The sequence below is a fragment of the Anomaloglossus baeobatrachus genome, chromosome 3 (genome assembly GCF_048569485.1).
Source record: "Anomaloglossus baeobatrachus isolate aAnoBae1 chromosome 3, aAnoBae1.hap1, whole genome shotgun sequence".
NCBI classification, from domain to species: domain Eukaryota; kingdom Metazoa; phylum Chordata; class Amphibia; order Anura; family Aromobatidae; genus Anomaloglossus; species Anomaloglossus baeobatrachus.
This window is the reverse complement of record NC_134355.1, coordinates 672,282,591-672,303,894: the sequence shown is the minus strand read 5'-3', so window position 1 is coordinate 672,303,894 and position 21,304 is coordinate 672,282,591. Positions and strand designations below refer to the sequence as shown.

Here is a 21,304-nt window from a genome sequence, read left to right as displayed (position 1 = left end):
CAGCTACTAGGGGGTTAACGCATGTCTCCTGCAGGCAAGGGAAAGTTACCGGGGAAAGAGGAAACCGTCAGCAAGAAGTTTAACCTGTAAACCAAAGTGACTTGATGCTGAAAGGTGTAAAGAAGAGCGGAAGCTGTGTTCAATAAAATGTTTCTTGGTTCATCAACTGCCTGTCTGTGGCTCTTTACTGGGAGTGGTGAAGAGGCCTGTGAGCTGAGAGAAAAAGGTGTCACCGAGAAGCAAATGGCTCACATGTAAGCGTCCCTGCCACCTACACTCTGCCCCACAAACAACACCTCTGTTTTAACAGTGACGGCCGGGCCGGGGGTCAGCCTGTCGCCCACAGCGCGAGAGACCACGACTACACCCCCTGAGGCGCCCCCTGCCCCTGTTACAAACTGGCGTAGTCGGCAGGATGAAGCCTGCATGCAAGAAACCCCGACCAGAGATTTTGAGGAAGATCAAGTGGTGCCTGACGTGCTGAACAGGCCACAAGATGGCGGCAAGATGGCGGCCGTCCTCATGGACTCAGCAGAGGCGCGAAAAGTTGGCGCCAAACGAAAAGCGCTGGGTTGTCCTGGGAGGAAGAAGCCCGGAGTGCACCGCCCAAAGAGGGGAGGTACCTGCTCCAAGAAGCTGCAGAGGTCTAGAGACGTGGGCGTCGCCGCAAGAAAGAAAAGGCGTCGCCAACGCTATGCAGACCTGGTCGGTGAAGCCGGGGGCGGAGTGTGTGCAAAAGCGGGAAAAGAAGAACCGCCTCCACCCTCTCCGGTGCCATTGCAATCCCAGCAGCAGAAGCAACAGTTCCAGTTACCTGCGCTAAACAGAATGGAGGCCAGGACAGACAAGCAAGCCATAGCGGGCGCGCTGGTGCCCGTAGGACGCAGTAGAGAACGTCCGATGGAGAGCTCGGTGGGAGAGGTACCCACCATCACGTTGCCGGCAAGCATGATACCGGCCGTGACTGGAGTCTCAGAGAAACCAGCGAAGATCAGGTGGTTTACCACCTGGGATGCTGTTACCGGGGAGACGACGACGGAAGTCCGGGCCACCTACAAGTCCCGGCTAACTCTGGGGAGCGGGCCACCAGGAGCGTCTGTACAGATTCCGGAAGCGCCAGTGTCCGACCAGGTAGGCCCTCCGCCCCCCCCCAGAAGTCAAAGCCCCGTCCTGGTGGGATATTCAGGAATCAGAGGTGGATGAATTGGGGTTCGTCTGGGAGCCAGTGAAGTCGGCGCCCCTGACCCGGAGAAAGTCCCCACCGCCAGTAGTAGACCCCGTGCAGGAAAGGTTCCTCGCCGAGACGGTAGCCAGAGAAATGATGGCCGGGCCCCGCAGTGAGGAGGTAATCGTCCGGAAGAGAGTGATTTGTTTGCCGTTGAAAACCGGTACTGTTGAACGCCGGTGAATGTTTCCAGTTACAGTAACGTTAAAAGTACTGAACCCGGGAGGAGCTTAATGCAGAACTGTGCGTGGACTCCTTCCGTGACTGTTAAGAAGGAATCTTGTTGTCTTGTTATTTTCTGCCCACCCAAAGACCGGGAGTGCTTGGAAATAGCCTCCTGGCAGAAGGTCAGCTAAGACCGGGAGCGCCTGAGGAGGGCCTCTGGGCAGATGTGCGACTAAGACCGGGAGCGCCTGAGGAGGGACTCCGGGCACCAAACTTGTGTGCTAGTCTATGTGTTTTAAGTATTGTGTTTTCCTACATGTGGTGTTTTGCAGGTACGAACCTCGCCAGGAGGCTGAGGTTAAAGAGGGGAGGAATGTAAGGGGTAGTCGGACCCCTGGTAGTGAAGGAGCGGTTTTTCCCCCCCTGAAGACGCCACAGTAGTATGGTGGCAAATTGTAAATGTTGATGGTAAAATGTTACCTGTCATAAACTGTTTCCCCACTAGGTGCCAGTGTAGAGCAGTGGTTCCCTTGGTAACAGTGGCAGGGAAGGAGGGGAGGGCAGCCTAGGTGGGGAAGGAAGGGTTCTGAATGCAGAGTCCAGTGTGCAGTGAGATGTGACTGGAGAAAGAAGTCTGAGGTGACGGGGCAGAGTGTGGAAGTGGTGCAGTAGCAGAAGAAGTGGAAGAGTCAAGACTATTCCCAAAGCCGGTAGTGTGTACTACAGTGCAGTGCAGCTATCAGGGGGATAACAAGTGGCCCCTGCAGGCGAAGGGTAGTGCCCTGACAAGGAAGTGAAGGTAAATGGGAACGCCCGTAGAAAACAAGTGAAGCAGTTCCCCGGCAAAGAAGTGGAAAGGTGAGAACTTATCCGGAGCCGGTAGTTTGTGCTAGATCTGCCCTACAGTGAAACAGGGTTCAGTGTGCAGCTACTAGGGGGTTAACGCATGTCCCCTGCAGGCAAGGGAAAGTTACCGGGAAAGAGGAACCGTCAGCAAGAAGTTTAACCTGTAAACCAAAGTGGCTTGATGCTGAAAGGTGTAAAGAAGAGCGGAAGCTGTGTTCAATAAAATGTTTCTTGGTTCATCAACTGCCTGTCTGTGGCTCTTTACTGGGAGTGGTGAAGAGGCCTGTGAGCTGAGAGAAAAAGGTGTCACCGAGAAGCAAATTGCCCACATGGAAGCGTCCCTGCCACCTACACTCTGCCCCACAAACAACACCTCTGTTTTAACAGTGACGGCCGGGCCGGGGGTCAGCCTGTCGCCCACAGCGCGAGAGACCATGACTACACCCCCTGAGGCGCCCCCTGCCCCTGTTACAGTAGCGCCTTGATATCCCTGGGTTGCACCCAATCCATAATAGCCTGCACCTTTCCTGGGTCCATTTTAAACCCATCACAAGAAAGGAGTAACCCAAGAAAGGCTATTTCCTGAACAGAGAAAACACATTTTTCAAGCTTGGCAAACAGATGGTTATCACGTAATCTCTGTAATACTAAGCGAACATGCATAATATGCGTATCTCTATCGGCAGAATAAATCAAAATGTCATCGAGATAGATGACCACAAAACGACCAAGAAAATCAGAGAAGATATCGTTGATGAAATTTTGAAACACCGCAGGGGCATTTGTTAGACCAAAAGGAATCACCAAATTCTCGAATAACCCCTCTGACGTCAGAAAGGCCGTTTTCCACTCATCCCCTTCTCTAATACGGATAAGATTATAGGCCCCCCTGAGATCTAGTTTGGTAAACCACCGGGCTTCAGAGAGTTGGTTGTAGAGATCAGGGATGAGTGGAAGCGGATACGTGTTTTTCACAGTAATTTTGTTTAATTCTCGGAAATCGAGACATGGCCTTAATCCTCCGTCCTTCTTCTTTACAAAAAAGAACCCAGCAGCCACAGGGGAAGAAGAAGGACGGATATGCCCTTTACGTATACTATCAGATATGTATGATTTCATAACAGCCCTTTCTGGACCCGAGAGGTGATATAAACGGGCCTTGGGCAATTTGGTATTGGGAAGTAAATCGATGGCACAGTCATATGGGCGATGAGGCGGCAAAACCTCGGCCTCTGTTTCTGAGAATACATCTCCGTAGTCCCTCAGGTATTCCGGAAGACCCTCAGGACTTACGGAGAACACAGGTACAGATTGTAAACACCTTTTATGACAAGCAGGACTCCATTTGACTATGGTACGACACTCCCAATCAATAACGGGATTATGTAACCTTAACCATGGATACCCCAACACTAATCCAGCAGGGAGATTGGCCATTACAAAGCAAGAAATAGTTTCAAAATGCAGAGACCCGATCACCAGAGTAAATTTTTCTGTAGCAAACCGAATGAGGTTTTGAGGCAGCGGTGTTTTATCAATTGCCAGGAGTTGAATGGGTCCTTCTAACCTCACTGTCCCTAACTCTAGTCTTTGGACCAACTCAGAGTCAATGAAGTTCATAGCGGACCCACAGTCAACAAAGGCAGTAGCAGACCAGACCGACTCCTTGACCCGGAGGTCGACATTCAGAAGTATCTTATTGGAGGAGAGGAAAGGTACCTGATAGTCTGTGCAAGCTCCTCGACCGTTACCCAGACTTAGAAGTTTCCCGACGACTGTTTAGCGGAGGGGCAAGCCGGACAGTCTTTCCTCCAGTGTCCATGGTGTCCACAATAGAAGCACAGCTTGAGATCCCGGCGTCTTCTCCTTTCCTTCTCATCCGGACTGATGGCTCCAACTTCCATCTGTTCCATAGCCGGCAAAGAAGGTGCCCTAGGTAGAGGGGGCGGAATCTCGCACATGGTTCCCCTTCTTTCCCGTAATCTGTGGTCCATACGAACTGCCTCCGTCATCGCATCATCCAAGGTGCTGGGAGGAGGGTGCAGAGCCAAAGCGTCTTTCAGGGAGTCCGAAAGACCTCTCCGAAATTGGCACCTGAGTGCAGAATCATTCCACCGTACCTCAGTGGACCACTGCCGAAAATTTATCGGGGAGCATCACCGTGGGTTCGGGGGAGGTCAGTTGGCCATCATTGGGACTATGCTGTCCTACGGTTTGTGAGGTAACTGCCACCGAGGTGCCCCTCGCAGAAGCAGAAACCTCACTCTGCAGAATGTTGTGTGAAGCTACCAGGGTGCAATGCTCTGCAGCCAAATCCTGCACCAGCTGCGTAAGGTTGGCTACTTGCTCGCACAAGGTACTGAGTGGATCCATTACAGTCTTTTATGCTGTAAAGTTGGATCCCACTACAAAGAAATAAATGTCTTTTTTTTTTTTTCCTATGGGAGATAAAGCCTATAGAGGCCGGCTATACTGTAATGCTGCCACCAGGGGGAGCCAGAGCTCTGCAGCATAATACACTACACAGAGCAATGAGAACCAGGAAGTGAATTCACAGCGTTCTCATGCATTACCTCAAAGCACAGCTGAGAAGCAGAGCTGCAGAGCATGCAAGGAATAGTCACACAGGCTGGGTCAAACACCGTACGGGCAAAAGCAGGACCGGAGGGACGAGCAAAAGCGGAGTCAAAGTCAGGCCAAGGTCAGTACCGAGGAAGCAACCGAGTGGGGAAATAGGAGAGGGGACAGAGGACAGGAGGGACGACCAGGGGATGGAACACAGACAAGGGCACGGAGGCACAGGAACAGACAGATCAGGATATCACTCACAGGACCAGCAATCACAGGCAAAGCAGTGCTAAGCTTATAGCCGGCACTTATTCACTGGAAATGCCAGCTTTTAAGGCATCCAGGGTCTGGAAGTGAGGCTCGAGAGAAGGCTCCGCCCCCTAGCCATGTGGACAGGGAGGTGAACCATGACAAAGACGCTCCACTACTTCCTGTGCAGCAAAGAAGGCCCCCCCACTTTCTATAGTGAGACAATCCACACCCCCATTTCCTGTATAGAGGCAAATATCCAACCCAATAATTCCTGTAAAGAGACAAAGAAACATCCCCACTTCCTGTACAAATACAAAGTCCTTCCTCACTCCCTTGTCAGAGACAAAGTCACACCTGCACTCCCTGTACAAAGACAAAGTCACACCCCCATTTCCTGTATAGAGGCAAATACCCAAACCACTAATTCCTGTACAGAGACTTAAGGGGGCTTTACACGCTACGATATCGTTAATGCTTTATCGTCGGGGTCACATTGTTAGTGACGCACATCCGGCGTCATTAACGATATCGCAGCGTGTGACACTGACCAGCGACCTTAAGCGACCTCAAAAATGGTGAAAATCGTTCACCATGGAGAGGTCGTCCCAAACTGAAAAATCGGTAAGGGTTGTTTATCCAGGTGGTTCATCGCTCATGCGGCAGCACACATCGCTATGTGTGACACCGCAGGAGCGAGGAACGTCTCCTTACCTGCCGCCGGCCACAATGAGGAAGGAAGAGGTGGGCGGGATGTTACGTCCTGCTCATCTCCGCCCCTCCGCTTTGATTGGCCGGCCGCTTAGTGACGTTGCGGTGACATCGCTGTGATGCCGAACGTCCCTCCCCCTTGAAGGAGGGATTGTTCGGCAGTCACAGCGACGACGACGACCAGGTAAGTATGTGTGACGCTGCCGTAGCGATAATGTTCGTTACGGCAGCGATCACAAACAATCGCATGCGCAACGGGGGCGGGTACTTACACGCTCACTATCGCTACAAATTGCTAGCGATATCGCTACTGTGTAAAGCCCCCTTAAGTCACACCCCCACTTCCTGTACAAATACAAAGACCTCTCTCGCTTCCTATACAGAGATAAATTCACATCCGCACTTTCTGTACAGAGACAAGGTCACATCCCACTTCCTGAACAGAGACAGACACAGTCACACATGCACTTCCTGCACAGAGACAGTCACACCCATACTTCCTGTACAGAAACAGTCTCACACCCACTTCCTGTACAGAGACAAGGTCACATCCCACTTCCTGTACAGAGACAGACACAGTCACACATGCACTTTCTGCACAGAGACAGTCACACACCCACTTCCTGTACAGAGACAATGTCACACCCGTGTTTCCTGTTCAGAGACAGTCACACCCCTACTTCCTGTACAAAGACAAAGTAACACACCCACTTCCTGTACAGAGAGAAAGTCACACCGTCACTTCCTGTGAAGATACAAAGTCATACCCGTGTTTCCTATTCAGAGACAGTCACACCCCTACTTCCTGTACAGAGACAAAGTCACACCTGTTATGAACTGGTAACCATGGATGATCACAAAAAATCCCATTAATCAGGACAAAACAAAACCACAAGAGTAGTTGGAAACTAAGCTGACCACAATCCCCTATCTATCAGACAACAGTAGAAGTAGCAGTGGGATGTACTTAACACACCTAGACACCTCATTACTGACAGAGAAACTTGCTACACATCAAAGATAGAAATGAGGACTCCTAACGTGTCTCGGAGCAGTCCCCAAAGAAATTGCAAGCCACCAACATTTAGTAACGTTGATGTAAGAGAACACAATACACAGATAGAAAATATAGATTAGCAAAGGTGAGGTGGTCCGACTTACTAGATACAACAGGATAGGACAGATAACTGATTGCGGCCAGCAAAAAAACCTGCAAGATATACCAAACTCCTGATAGAAAAAGGCCCAAGACCACACAGTCTTCCCCTACTATATCAGGTACTGTTCTGCCAGACACTTTAAACAGAACTGCAGATAAAATGGGAAGAAACAAAATCACAGAACAAATAATATTCTAAAGTGCAAATAATCCGAACAGGGAGCAAGCTCCCTTTCTTGCTGGAGGAACTGCCCTGCTCACAAAAGCAGAAAGACAGATTCTCACATACAAGAAACCAAACACAGAACAAAATGGAATAAGCAGAAACACCCTTAAGTGCAATTCCAGCAATTAAGCACAGAAACTAGAAAACTTATCTGGAGTAGATTCAGGCACAGAAGAAATGGAAGAAACTGAAGGGAGAACTCTCAGCCATCTTCAGAAGCAGCAGGAAATATGTACCACCAGCGGCCGCCAGGCAGAAACTGCTTTTTTATATACACTACGCTGATCTGCAATAGGACTTCCTGGATTCTTAATTAATTCCAACACCTGTTTGAGTCACAGATTCAGGCTCAGCTTCATTACCATTCCTGGCCACCAGAGGGCGCTTCACACCAGCACCCACTCAGGTGACATTCACAACACACACCCCCATGTCCTGTACAAATACAAAGACATCCACCACTTCCTACACAGAGAGAAAGTCACACCCCCCTTCCTGTACAGAGACAAAGTCACACCTGCACTTCCTGTACAGAGACAAAGTCACACTCCCGCTTCCTGTACAAATACAAAGACCTCCACCACTTCCTTTACAGGGACAAAGTCCCACCTCCACTTCCTCTACAGGGACAAAGTCACACCCTCACTTCCTCTACAGAGACAAAGTCACATCCCCACTTCCTGTACAAATACAAAGACCTCTAATGCTTCCTGTACAGAGAGAAAGTCACACCCCCACTTCCTGTACAGAGACAAAGTCACACTTCCACTTCCTGTATAGAAACAAAGACACACACCCACTTCCTGTATAGAAACAAAGACACACACCCACTTCCTGTACAGAGACAAAGTCACACTCCCACTTCCTGTATAGAAACAAAGACACACCCCCACTTCCTGTACAAATACAAAGACCTCTAATGCTTCCTGTACAGAGAGAAAGTCACACCTTCACGTCCTTTGCAAAGTCACACACCCACTTCCTTTAGAGAGACAAAGTCACACACCCACTTCCTGTAGAGACAAAGTCACACACCCACTTCCTGTAGAGAGACAAAGTCACACACCCACTTCCTGTAGAGAGACAGTCACACCCCCACTTCCTGTAGAGAGACAAAGTCACGCACCCACTTCCTGTAGAGAGACAAAGTCACACACCCACTTCCTGTAGAGAGACAAAGTCACACACCCACTTCCTGTAGAGAGACAAGGTCACACACCCACTTCCTGTAGAGAGACAAGGTCACACACCTACTTCCTGTAGAGAGATAAAGTCACAACCCACTTCTTGTACAGACAAAGTTCCATCCCTGATACCTGTACAGAGGCAAAATCACACCCTCACTTCCTGTAAGTCACACCTCCACTTCCTATACAGAGACAAAATTACACCTACACTTCCTGCTCAGAGACAAAGTCACACACCCACTTCCTGTACAGAGACAGTAACACACCTACTTCCTGTACAGAGATAAAGTCCACCCCCACAGAGACCTTTCAAAGCTTCTTGAAGTAACTAACACTCATCTGAGATATTATCCATGTACTTTATTGGCCATCTATTTTATTTCCCCTCCTTTTCTAGTTTTGAAAAATCAGATTTTAATAGAACATGGGTGAGATTTCACCAATCGGCACATTGGCCCCCCAACTTCACTTTGTGAAAGAGTTGTTATCGTTACCTATAGTACATTCGATAGATATTTCTCATGATGCCAATAACCTTCTTATTTTGTTTTCCTGCATCACAAACTATTATTTCCATCTTTGAGACTTCTCTCCTGCTGCACCTGTTTTCTGGAATGCTCTTCCCTGAACTGTATGACTGTTTAAATCTTGTTAACTTTAACCAATTCCAAATTTGAGACTTTACATTAAACAGATCGTAATGGAATAAATCAGCACTCAGTCCCCATCGCTCGTTCCACTTCTATTTTAGATTGTAAGCTCTTGAGCCTCATGTAATGCTTCCTGGTAATTTCACTGGATAACAAGTGTCAGATCCTTTTCTTTCAACCTCATTCGGAAAACATGCCGTTGTGATGGTGGTTGTCAGGTTTGGGTTTACGTCGGTGAAAGCAGAAGTCATAGACTCACCTCATCATAGTGATACTGGCAGTTTGACAATCAGTTCTACATTCATATAGAAATTAAACTCTTGAAGCAAAACGCTACATTTGATTCTTCAGAACTTGGAAAAGGCGGAAATAACAGTCAGAAATCAGACCTGAAAGTTTCCATTCCATAGATTTGCATCTATGTTATCACATACAGAGGCTGCAGCTGCACTATATAGTATATACACTGGAGATCATAATTGGAGGACATACAATTTCCTAAATGTTACAGTCATTGTGTTGTCCTATGTCATTATATCTTAACATGAGGAAACTCACACGATTTTCCGCTTATTTCATAAATTGAAATGATAGTAAAGCAAATGAGATAATTGAAAAAAACACGGATCAAAATTAGAGAACACTTTCAGATCCCTGCAAGTTATTGATGTTAATCTGCACTTGGTGCTAATTTCCTTACTCATCTGACAATCCCTATGTAACTGGCAGCCTAATTTTCCAGTTTGCACTGACTTTGTAAAAATAGTGTACCGTTCCAAAGTGACTGAAACCCTCCAGCAGCAGGTTGTCCAGATGAAGGCCAAAGGGGTGACCCTAACAGCCATAGCAAGAGAAGTTGGTGGTTCCGAGTCTGTGATTTCGAGAATATTGCATCTTTACAACATCATAAACTCTTTCAAGTCCCCCAGGAAGGCTGGTCGTCCTTGAAAGACAAATGTAAGAGAGGACAGGATAATGTGGAGAATCTCCATGGGTAATCGTTTGCACACTGCAGCTGGAATTGCTCGGCAGTTCAGCACTGAACAGGGTAATGATCTGTCTCGTCATACAGTGTCACGATGTTTAAGAGCATTTGGACTGAAAGCCCACTCTGCAGTGACCAAACCTCTCATTAGCAGAAAGAATCACAAGGCTAGACTCACTTTTGCTTAGGAGCATGTTGTGTGGACAGAGGAGAAATACCCACAGATCATTTTAGTGATGAAAGAAGTTTAATTTATTTGGGTCTGATGGGAAACATTATGTTCGTCGACAAACTGGGGAAAGACTGAACCCAAATTGTGTTAAGAAGTCAATGAAAGGTGATGGAGGAAGCGTCATGGTTTGGGGAATGTTTTCTGCAGCAGGAGTTGGACCTCTCATAAAGCTACATGGCAGAGTGAATACAAGTGTGGATCAGAACCTTCGTCACAACACGTGGCTCCTTACTTGCGCTCATCACTCAATCAGCAGGAATTGTCATGCAGGACAATGCCCTCTGCCCTCTGCCACACAGCAAAATGGGGAAAGCAGCTCCTGGAAACAATGGATTGGCCACAGCCCAGAGTCCTGATCTAAATCCAATAGAAAACCTCTGGAAAATCCTTGGTGATAAAGTTATGGCCAAGAAACAAACAACAGTCAAACAACTATGGAAGAGACTGGAAGAAGAGTGGGCCAAAATCCCCCCAGAGCAGTGTGAGGGACTAGTGATGTCCTGTGTCCGCAGATGTGCTGAAGTCAATCACAGCGACGGCCGGTGCACGTCCTACTGATTGTGACTGTTGTTACCTGCAGAACATTTAGTCATCATCTGTCTCTGTGCTACAGTCATTGCTGTTCTCTAATTATCATCATCACGTTTTGGGCAAAATAAAGGTTTCATGTTGATAAACGTTGGATTTTTTTTAAACCACGGTTCTCGGTGCAGCCCTTACAAAAAACCTTCACATGTTCTTCAATGTAGATTACATAATTTCTGAAAAAAGCAAGTGATCATACAATATTCTCTAATTTTGATCTCCAGTGTATATACTGCAGCTTGTACCTGTTCACACTTGCTTCATTCTTCTATCAGCGGGTGCTGGTCAGTCTTTGATTTTTGTTCTCCTTTCTGACTGTTTTTATTTAGCGCTGGATCTTACCTGCCCTTTAAATTTATAGGCTGTTGCCAAATCAAAGAAAGGCACAGCTGGTGGGCACACAATGACTGCCAATTCATGCCCTTAATACCTTAATTTTTTTAGTCTATACAGCAGTAATGCAGTCCAAATGTCATATACCGCGCCTTGAAAAAGTATTTATATCTCGTGAATATTTCCAAATTTTTTCACGTTGAACCCACAAACATAAATGCATTTTAATGGGATTTTATATGATAAACACTAAGTGCAAGTATTTGTGAAGTGTAAAGGAAATGATATTTGGGTTTATAAATATTTCAAAATATAAATCACACAGTGGAAAACCCTAATAAATTGTTCTGATTGTAAGTGATCCATGTTCTGATAAGAAGACATTATCTAAATTCATAGTAAACTGTAAAATAATAAGTGCAGGCAAAATAATCTGTATTAATTTTTCTTTATGGGCAGGGCAAAGTGTTGAATTTTTACAGATTGTCAGGGAATTTCTGGACGGTTGGTAACCCATATATAGCTCCATCTATCATCCCATCAACATTGAGAATCCTCCCCACAGCAGAATGCTGCCTCCACCATGTGTGATGGTCGGCATGGTGTTTTCAGGGTGATGTGCAGTGTTATTTTTCCTCCAGGATTGCCCTATATTTTACTCTATCCATCTTCTCATCAAAATTGATCAGCTTCTCTGCCCCTGCTGAAGAAAAGCCTCCCCACAGCAGGATGTTGCCACCATCATATGGGATGGTGGGGATGGTGTTTTCAGGGTGATGTGCAGTGTTAGTTTTCCTCCAGGATTGCCCTATATTTTACTCCATCCATCTTCTCATAAATGCTGGCCAGCGTCCCTGCCCCTGCTAAAGAAAAGCCTCCTCGCTGTAGGATGCTGCCACCACCATGTGTGATGGTGGGGATGGTGTTTTCAGGGTGATGTGCAGGGTTAGTTTTCCTCCAGGATTGCCCTGTATTTAGCTCCATTCATCATCCCATCACCTCTGACCAGCTTCCCTGCTTCTGCTAAATAAAAAACTCCCCCCAGCAGTATGCTGCCACCACCATGTGTGATGGTGGGGATGGTGTTTTCAGGGTGATGTGCAGGGTTAGTTTTCCTCCAGGATTGCCCTGTATTTAGCTCCATTCATCATCCCATCACCTCTGACCAGCTTCCCTGCTTCTGCTAAATAAAAGACTCCCCCCAGCAGTATGCTGCCACCACCATGTGTGATGGTGGGGATGGTGTTTTCAGGGTGATGTGCAGGGTTAGTTTTCCTCCAGGATTGCCCTGTATTTAGCTCCATTCATCATCCCATCACCTTTGACCAGCTTCCCTGCCTCTCCTAAATAAAAGACTACCCCCAGCAGTATGCTGCCACCACCATGTGTGATGGTGGGGATGGTGTTTTTAGGGTGATGTGCAATGTTAGAATAGAATTGATAGAATTTTGCATTTAGCCCCCAAAGTTATTTTTTTGACTCATCTGACCAGAGCAACTTCTTCCATATGCTCACTGTGTCCCCTACATGGCTTTTTATAAAGTGCAAATGTAACTTCTTGTGGCTTTCTTCTTGCCACTCTGCCATTAAGGCCAGATTTGTAGCGTATATGACTAAACCTGGGGTCACATTTACGTGTGACTCACAGGAGGATCTCATCTCACTGCCCAGATAAGCTGCCAGCTCTTCTGACATGAGCGGGTCAGCTGCATGTATTTCTATGCAGCTGCACACTCCTGTCAGGAGAGGGGCCGCCAGTCCTGGAGATGTGATGCAATCCTAGCGCGAGTCACACTCAAGTGTGACTCCAGCCTAATAGTCGTCCTATCTCTGCGTCTCCTCAGTGACCATTAGCCTCTTGGCTGCTTGTCTAATTACTGGTCTACTTCTTAGGATGACTGTTTTGGTGGACGACCATGATTTGGTAGGTTTGCAATTGTGCCATACTCCTTCCTCATTTGGATGATAGATTGAACAGTGCTTTGTGAAATATTCTGAGCTTGAACTATGTTTTTATAACCTAACCCTGCCTTACTCTTCTCCACAACTTTATCCCTGACTTGGCTGGTGTGTTCCTTGGTTTTCATGATGCTGTTTGGTCCCCAATATTCTCACACAAACCTCTGAGGCCTTCACAGAACAGCTGTAGTTATACTGAGAAGAAATTACCCACAGGTGGACTCAATCTACTAATTATGTGACTTCTGGAGGCAATTGAATCAGGATCTTATTTAGAGGTATTAGACTACAGGGGGCTGAATACAAATACATGTCACAATTTTCAGATTTATATTTTAAAAATATATAGAAAACCAGTTATCAAGTCACAAGTACTTGCTACTTAGTGTTGGTATATCACATAATCAGGGCCGGCTCCAGATTTTTGTGGGCCCCGGGCGGAAGCGTCCCAGTGGGCCCCATAAACACGCAGACACACACACATACACAGATACGTACACGTACATTTACATATTTAAAGACAAACTCACAAAAATACATATAAACAGACAAATCTATACAGTCTTATACACTAACATATATAGATACACATCATACATGCATACAGACACACACACACACACACACACACACACACACACATACTGCTCTGCTGCATATATACATACAGATACACAGCTCTGCTGCATACATATAGATACACTGCTTTGCTGCATATATGCAGACACACACACACACACTGCTCTGCTGCATACAGTTAGGTCCAGAAATATTTGGACAGTGACACAAGTTTTGTTATTTTAGCTGTTTACAAAAACATGTTCAGAAATACAATTATATGTATAATATGGGCTGAAAGTGCACACTCCCAGCTGAAATATGAGAGTTTTCACATCCAAATCGGAGAAAGGGTTTAGGAATCATAGCTCTGTAATGCATAGCCTCCTCTTTTTCAAGGGACCAAAAGTAATTGGACAAGGGACTCTAAGGGCTGCAATTAACTCTGAAGGCATCTCCCTCGTTAACCTGTAATCAATGAAGTAGTTAAAAGGTCTGGGGTTGATTACAGGTTTGTGGTTTTGCATTTGGAAGCTGTTGCTGTGACCAGACAACATGCGGTCTAAGGAACTCTCAATTGAGGTGAAGCAGAACATCCTGAGGCTGAAAAAAAAGAAAAAATCCATCAGAGAGATAGCAGACATGCTTGGAGTAGCAAAATCAACAGTCGGGTACATTCTGAGAAAAAAGGAATTGACTGGTGAGCTTGGGAACTCAAAAAGGCCTGGGCGTCCACGGATGACAACAGTGGTGGATGATCGCCGCATACTTTCTTTGGGGAAGAAGAACTCGTTCACAACATCAACTGAAGTCCAGAACACTCTCAGTGAAGTAGGTGTATCTGTCTCTAAGTCAACAGTAAAGAGAAGACTCCATGAAAGTAAATACAAAGGGTTCACATCTAGATGCAAACCATTCATCAATTCCAAAAATAGACAGGCCAGAGTTAAATTTGCTGAAAAACACCTCATGAAGCCAGCTCAGTTCTGGAAAAGTATTCTATGGACAGATGAGACAAAGATCAACCTGTACCAGAATGATGGGAAGAAAAAAGTTTGGAGAAGAAAGGGAACGGCACATGATCCAAGGCACACCACATCCTCTGTAAAACATGGTGGAGGCAACGTGATGGCATGGGCATGCATGGCTTTCATTGGCACTGGGTCACCTGTGTTTATTGATGACATAACAGCAGACAAGAGTAGCCGGATGAATTCTGAAGTGTACCGGGATATACTTTCAGCCCAGATTCAGCCAAATGCCGCAAAGTTGATCGGACGGCGCTTCATAGTACAGATGGACAATGACCCCAAGCATACAGCCAAAGCTACCCAGGAGTTCATGAGTGCAAAAAAGTGGAACATTCTGCAATGGCCAAGTCAATCACCAGATCTTAACCCAATTGAGCATGCATTTCACTTGCTCAAATCCAGACTTAAGACGGAAAGACCCACAAACAAGCAAGACCTGAATGCTGCGGCTGTAAAGGCCTGGCAAAGCATTAAGAAGGAGGAAACCCAGCGTTTGGTGATGTCCATGGGTTCCAGACTTAAGGCAGTGATTGCCTCCAAAGGATTCGCAACAAAATATTGAAAATAAAAATATTTTGTTTGGGTTTGGTTTATTTGTCCAATTACTTTTGACCTCCTAAAATGTGGAGTGTTTGTAAAGAAATGTGACAATTCCTACAATTTCTATCAGATATTTTTGTTCAAACCTTCAAATTAAACGTTACAATCTGCACTTGAATTCTGTTGTAAAGGTTTCATTTCAAATCCAATGTGGTGGCATGCAGAGCCCAACTCGCGAAAATTGTGTCACTGTCCAAATATTTCTGGACCTAACTGTACATACAGACAGACACACACACTGCTCTGCTGCATAAATACATACAGACACACACTGCTACAGTAGACACACACTGCTTGCTGCATACATACAGACACACACTGCTCTGCTGCATACATACAGACACACAAACTGTTCAGCTGCATACATACAGACACACACTGCTCTGCTGCATACATACAGACACACACACTGCTCTGCTGCATAAATACATACAGACACACACTGCTACAGACAGACACACACTGCTTACTGCATACATACATACAGACACAAACTGCTCTGCTGCATACATACAGACACACAAACTGTTCAGCTGCATACATACAGACACACACACACACTGCTCTGCTGCATACATACATACATACAGACACACTGCTACAGACAGACACACACTGCTTGCTGCATACATACATACAGACAGACACACACTGCTCTGCTGCATATATACAGACAGACACACACACTTTTCTGCTGCAAACATACATACAGACAAACACTGCTTGCTGCATACATACATGTAGACAGAGACACTGCTTGCTGCATACATACATATAGACAGATACACACATACTGCTCTGCTGCATACGTACATATAGACAGACACACACATACTGCTCTGCTGCATACGTACATATAGACAGACACATACATACTGACCTTCTGCATACGTACATATAGACACACACATACTGTGCTGCTGCATACATACATATAGACAGACACACACATACTGCTATGCTGCATACGTACATATAGACAGACACACACATACTGCTCTGCTGCATACGTACATATAGACAGATACACACACACTGCTCTGCTGCATACGTACATATAGACAGACACACACATACTGCGCTGCTGCATACGTACATATAGACAGACACACACATACTGCTCTGCTGCATATATACATACATACATACAGACAGACACACACCTTGCTCTGCGGGGGCCATACACATACAGATCGAGGGGGGGTCCCACATACCGCTCAGGTCACGGTGGAGAGAGGGCCCACTCAGCGCCGAGGGAAGTGCTGTGCTGGGGTCGCTGGCTGGCATTGCACCTCCTTCATCTGTAGGACCGAGCAGGATGCCGTGCTAGCTCCGCCCACAGATGAAGCTCAATCTAGGAGGACGCAGCGAACGCTGTGGTCTGCGCGCCTTAAAGGGATGGCAGCCACAGTTTCCTGCCGAGGACTGCGGTCCCCGGAACTCGGCCTGGGGGCAGCAGAAGTGACGAGGCCGAGTGGGCCCCCCCAGCTCTCCAGGGCCCCGGCATTTGCCCGGGTGTGCCACGTGCTGACGCCGGCCCTGCACATAATATACCAATAAAATACATTTAAGTCAGTGGGTTTAATGTAAAAAATATGTTGAAAAGTTTACAGGGTACGAATAATTTTTCAAGGCACTCTAGGTGTCTCATTTTTAATTGGAAAATGAGACAAAATGGGATCAAAGGAAAAAGAGAGATTAAAAGAGGAAATGCTTGTATATATATATATATATATATATATATATATATATATATATATATGTGTATGTATGTGTATGTGTGTGCTGTGCAGTGGATTCTCTCTAAGGCAAAAGGTTTTTGAAAAAAGCCAACCTGGCGGACAGCGTGTCTGAGCAGGTCTGGATTATGACACCCCTTATGATCAATTCTTATTTCTTAGGAAAGTGGCAGCCGACCTTATATTTCTTCTGTTGGATAAGAAATGTAAGGCATGGGCAGATCTTGTCCACTACAGCTGGGAGCAACTGATACTGAGCGACTCGAGAGGAGTACTAAGTGGGAGACCACGAGACGAGACCTCCAGAATCTTGATTCATCTCCAAAATATGATGTTATTATAAAATGTATTTCATTTCCAATCACAGGTGCAAAATTTCCCATCAAATGGACAGCCCCAGAATCCATCAACTTCGGGGTCTTCACCATTAAGTCAGACGTGTGGTCCTTTGGAATTCTTCTCACCGAAATTGTGACGTATGGTCGAATTCCATATCCAGGTAATCCACTTCATACTCTTGAGGGTGTAGGTCAAAGGGGAATGCAAGGATCCTTGTTGTGAGCACACATAGTGCCAATAATTCCTACTGACTATAGATGAGCAAATCTGACAAGTTGGCCAACACATTTGATTTAAGCCATTTTTCATGCTAAGACCTATGTGTCACGATTCCATTGTGCAGACATTCTGTATTGTTCTGCCACGCTCTCCTGCAGAGCCGGTATATGTTGCTTATGGTGCAGAGCATTTTGCAGAATGACTGGTCTGCTGGTTGTTTCATAGGGTTTCACGCTGGTCCTGGGAGGTTCTCTCGCAGATGCTTCTTGTTCCCGGTGATTGCTCTGCTTCTTTAGGGAGCAGGTTACCTTAGGACACCGTCAGTCATACTTCCTATTTACAGTTGTGCTGTTGGCTCTCGTGGTGCTGACTGTTCAGATTTTGGTCTCTCATGTCTCGGACTGCTGTTTACCTGTCTCTGCCTGTCTTTCCCTGTTTTGGTTGTGATTTCCCGGCTTCTGACCTTTGACTTCCTCCTGACCACGTCCCCGCCTGCTCCCTGAAGTTTGTACATACTTTCCTGGAACCCTGACCTTCGGCTTGTATCTCGACCTCGTCTCTGTCTTCCCCCCCATGTACTCTCATTACCTCCTGGTTTATGATCTCGGCCTGTCTGACTACCTGTCACGTCTCCACCGGAGTCGACTTCTGCTTCAATCACGCCGCAGTGTCACCACTGTGGGCGGCGCTGGGGACTGGGGAGCAGTCAGTGGCTCTGCTGGGTGCAGGCTCCGCTCATCTATTAGGCTGGGTTTCACTAGGACCTGCAGGACCAATGTGGTGATGTGTGCCTTCCGGCTGAGTAGCTACCTTTAATCCGGGGCCAATGGGAAGGCACCACACCCCTCTTATGCTTTCTCCCTTCTGCTGGCAGGTGCCAGATATAGTCCTGTAAATTCCTGCTAGTCTCTGGTGCCGTGCTGGTTGTTTGCATTCCCGTATATTGACCTTAGCTTGACTACCTGACCACTCTTCTGCCTGCCGTTCCTGTACTTTGCTGCTAGCTCCGGTTTTGACCCTTAGCTTGTTTACCCGACCATTCTTCTGCTTGCCGTTTCTGTACTTCGCTGCTAGCTCCGGTTTTGACCCTTCGCTTGATATCTGACCACTCTCCTGCCTGACGATTTTTGTCCCTGTTGCACCTTCTGGATTTGACCCTGCCTGGTTACTGCTCTTCTCAGGACTGCAATCTTCCGCGAGCAGTGATCACCTGGCCCCTGTCGGAATTCCAAATCCCTGTATAGTGGTTAAAGGGTTGTGGGGTCCAGGTTCCTGCTTTGTGGGCAGTTGCCTCTATTCACCTGTTTCACCGATCCTGAGTTCGTGGCTCCAGGCAGGCGTCACACTACCTCCCTATTAACTGCATACCAGTAGTGTCAAGCGCCACCTTGTGACAGTCATCACAGTATGCAGCCCGTTCCATAAACATGAACTTCCACAATGTTGGAGTTTGACGATAACAATGTGTATATTCTGTCCTTCAGGTATGACCAACCCTGAGGTTATCCAGGTCCTAGATGAAGGCTATCGCATGCCCTGCCCGGAAAATTGCTCAGCAGAACTGTATGTCATCATGATAAAATGCTGGCGAGAAAAGCCAGAGGAGAGGCCAACGTTCGAGTATTTACAGTCGGTTTTAGAAGATTTTGGCACAGCGACCGAGAAACAGTACGAGGATGAACCCTGAGCCAGGGAGGAAGGAATGATGGATTAATCATTGCCACTGACTTCTGTAATGTTTGATGAAGACCAAGTCATCCAAAATGAAAAATAATGATTTTTTTTATTAGAACTAATCCATAGGTGATTGGAGAAGACTTCCTCTACCCAACATTCACCAATACAAGTTGACTATATCTGCTGTATATTTTTCAATTGTACTATGTAGTGGCACTGGTTATGGCCAACACCAGGTACAAAATTGTCCTGATTCCTCAAAAAATATTACAGAAAAGTGTCAAGATGAAATTAGGCAATACCTAGAGTCCACCAACTCCTGTAAAGAGCGTAAAGTATTGGATCATCACCTGAAGGAGTTTCTACATTATCTTGACAACTTTTTTGCCGATCAGTGACCAAGTTGTCCGTGAAGTAATGGTATTGCCATCCTATGTCCAAGAGGACCACAGACTGGTTGAAGTTTTGGCACACAAAAAAGTGCACCTTCTTGTACCCAGACTTGTCCATAAAGAAAAGCTTACGTCTTAGGCATCGGTCATTGAGAAAACTGTGTATACTAGGATTCACGCAGGGCATATAAACTGTATGGCATACATGACACTGGACCAGATACATCCTACCTTTTCTCTATCTGCACAGAAATGCAGTGACCTATGTGTTTTTGACTCCCTGTTGCAATATTGGCTTTATGGTGGCTGCTCCCCAAATTGCATTTATCACATGTATTATCCCTTAAAGGCAGCCTGCCATTCCAAAAACTCAAATTAAACCACTTAAAACTGTTTTATTACATACATAAATGAGGGGTTCTCTGTGCACCCGTAATGTGACCAATGGTTCAAAGCATCATTCCACCCCATCAATTACATCTGTCCCAGTTCCTGACTTCCACTCCTGTCAGTTGTTTACCCATCCTGGTTCATCCTCCTTCCCGTGTTTGTGTCTCCTCATCCCCCCCCCAGTCTTGTCTTCTGATCCCTGTGCCCTTTGTGTTTCCCTCTGTATACCTGATCTCCCGGCATCCAACCTCAGTTCTGTTTTCTAACTTGATCCTCCCTTTGCACTGACTTGACTTCCCGACTTGACCCTGACTGCTTGACTACTCTTTTGCCCCCTGGTGGTTCACTTGTGAACTCCCTTCTGAGGTTACTCTGCTGTACTTCAGTCTCCTTTCTGTTACAGTGTTTCTTTGACTCTCCTTCACTACTCTGCTGCCACCTAGTGGGGAATACGCTTTAGTACGTCTTATCAGCCCTTTGTCCAGCGTGACAACGGCAAAGATATCCCTATATTCCACGCACTGATAAAGTCAAACTTATAAAGCCAGAGCACCAACAGTTTGGCAGAATTGTAAATTCAGCTCTGGAGCATAGAACACAAATTCAGGATATAGATACATGACAATGTATTTTCATGGCTGTGTGATTATAGCTGAGATAATTACAGTAATGTAATGATTCTAACAGACGAACAACGTGACCTGATATATAATATGGTCAGAAATCAGGATGTGGGAAACAAAAGTAGATGTGAAATGTAGGAGAGGAAGGACGAAGCGATGGAACAACAGGTAGTGCGGGAAGCTGTCATACATTCTATTTTTTGTCAATTCTCCGCTGTTTAACTCTTTGCATGTCATGATCAAAGCTAACTGCGAAATACAAAGGGGGTGACTAAGGGGAAACCTTCCTATTCAGAAGTATACAAAGGAGAGGTTGTGGAACTCCCCTTTGAGCTGTTGTGCACTGTGCGCACAATTATTGGCCTGTTTGTATTTTTGATGGAAAATTTTATTATTGAACAGCTCCAAAGCTGTCGGTGAATCCAAAAGGTTAATAAACCTGAAGTCTAACAATGCGATTTTGTCTTTTTTAGGCTACAGTCTGCCAATCAGGATCCGTTGAGTTTTTGGCGCCGCAAAATTTCTGCACCATCTCCGCATCTTAGTTGTTTGATAACTAGTGAAGATAAAGCAGACAGCTGGAGGCTGGTATTATTAAGCTCAGAAGGTCCATGGTTATTTGGTCCCACCAGCCTAAAAATAGCATCCCGCATCCG

The 21,304-nt window shown here is 46.2% G+C and overlaps 1 protein-coding gene across 1 annotated transcript in view; it reads left to right on the top strand.

The window, feature by feature from the left end:
* The window catches only part of BLK (BLK proto-oncogene, Src family tyrosine kinase), a 139,552-nt gene extending 118,509 nt beyond the window's left edge, over positions 1-21,043 (top strand). The window contains exons 12-13 of the mRNA XM_075341247.1: positions 17,376-17,507; positions 19,051-21,043. Of these exons, the coding sequence (XP_075197362.1) occupies positions 17,376-17,507; positions 19,051-19,253 (335 nt within the window). The 3' untranslated portion in view covers positions 19,254-21,043. The remainder of the gene's footprint in view (positions 1-17,375; positions 17,508-19,050) is intronic.
* Positions 21,044-21,304: the final 261 nt, after the last annotated feature.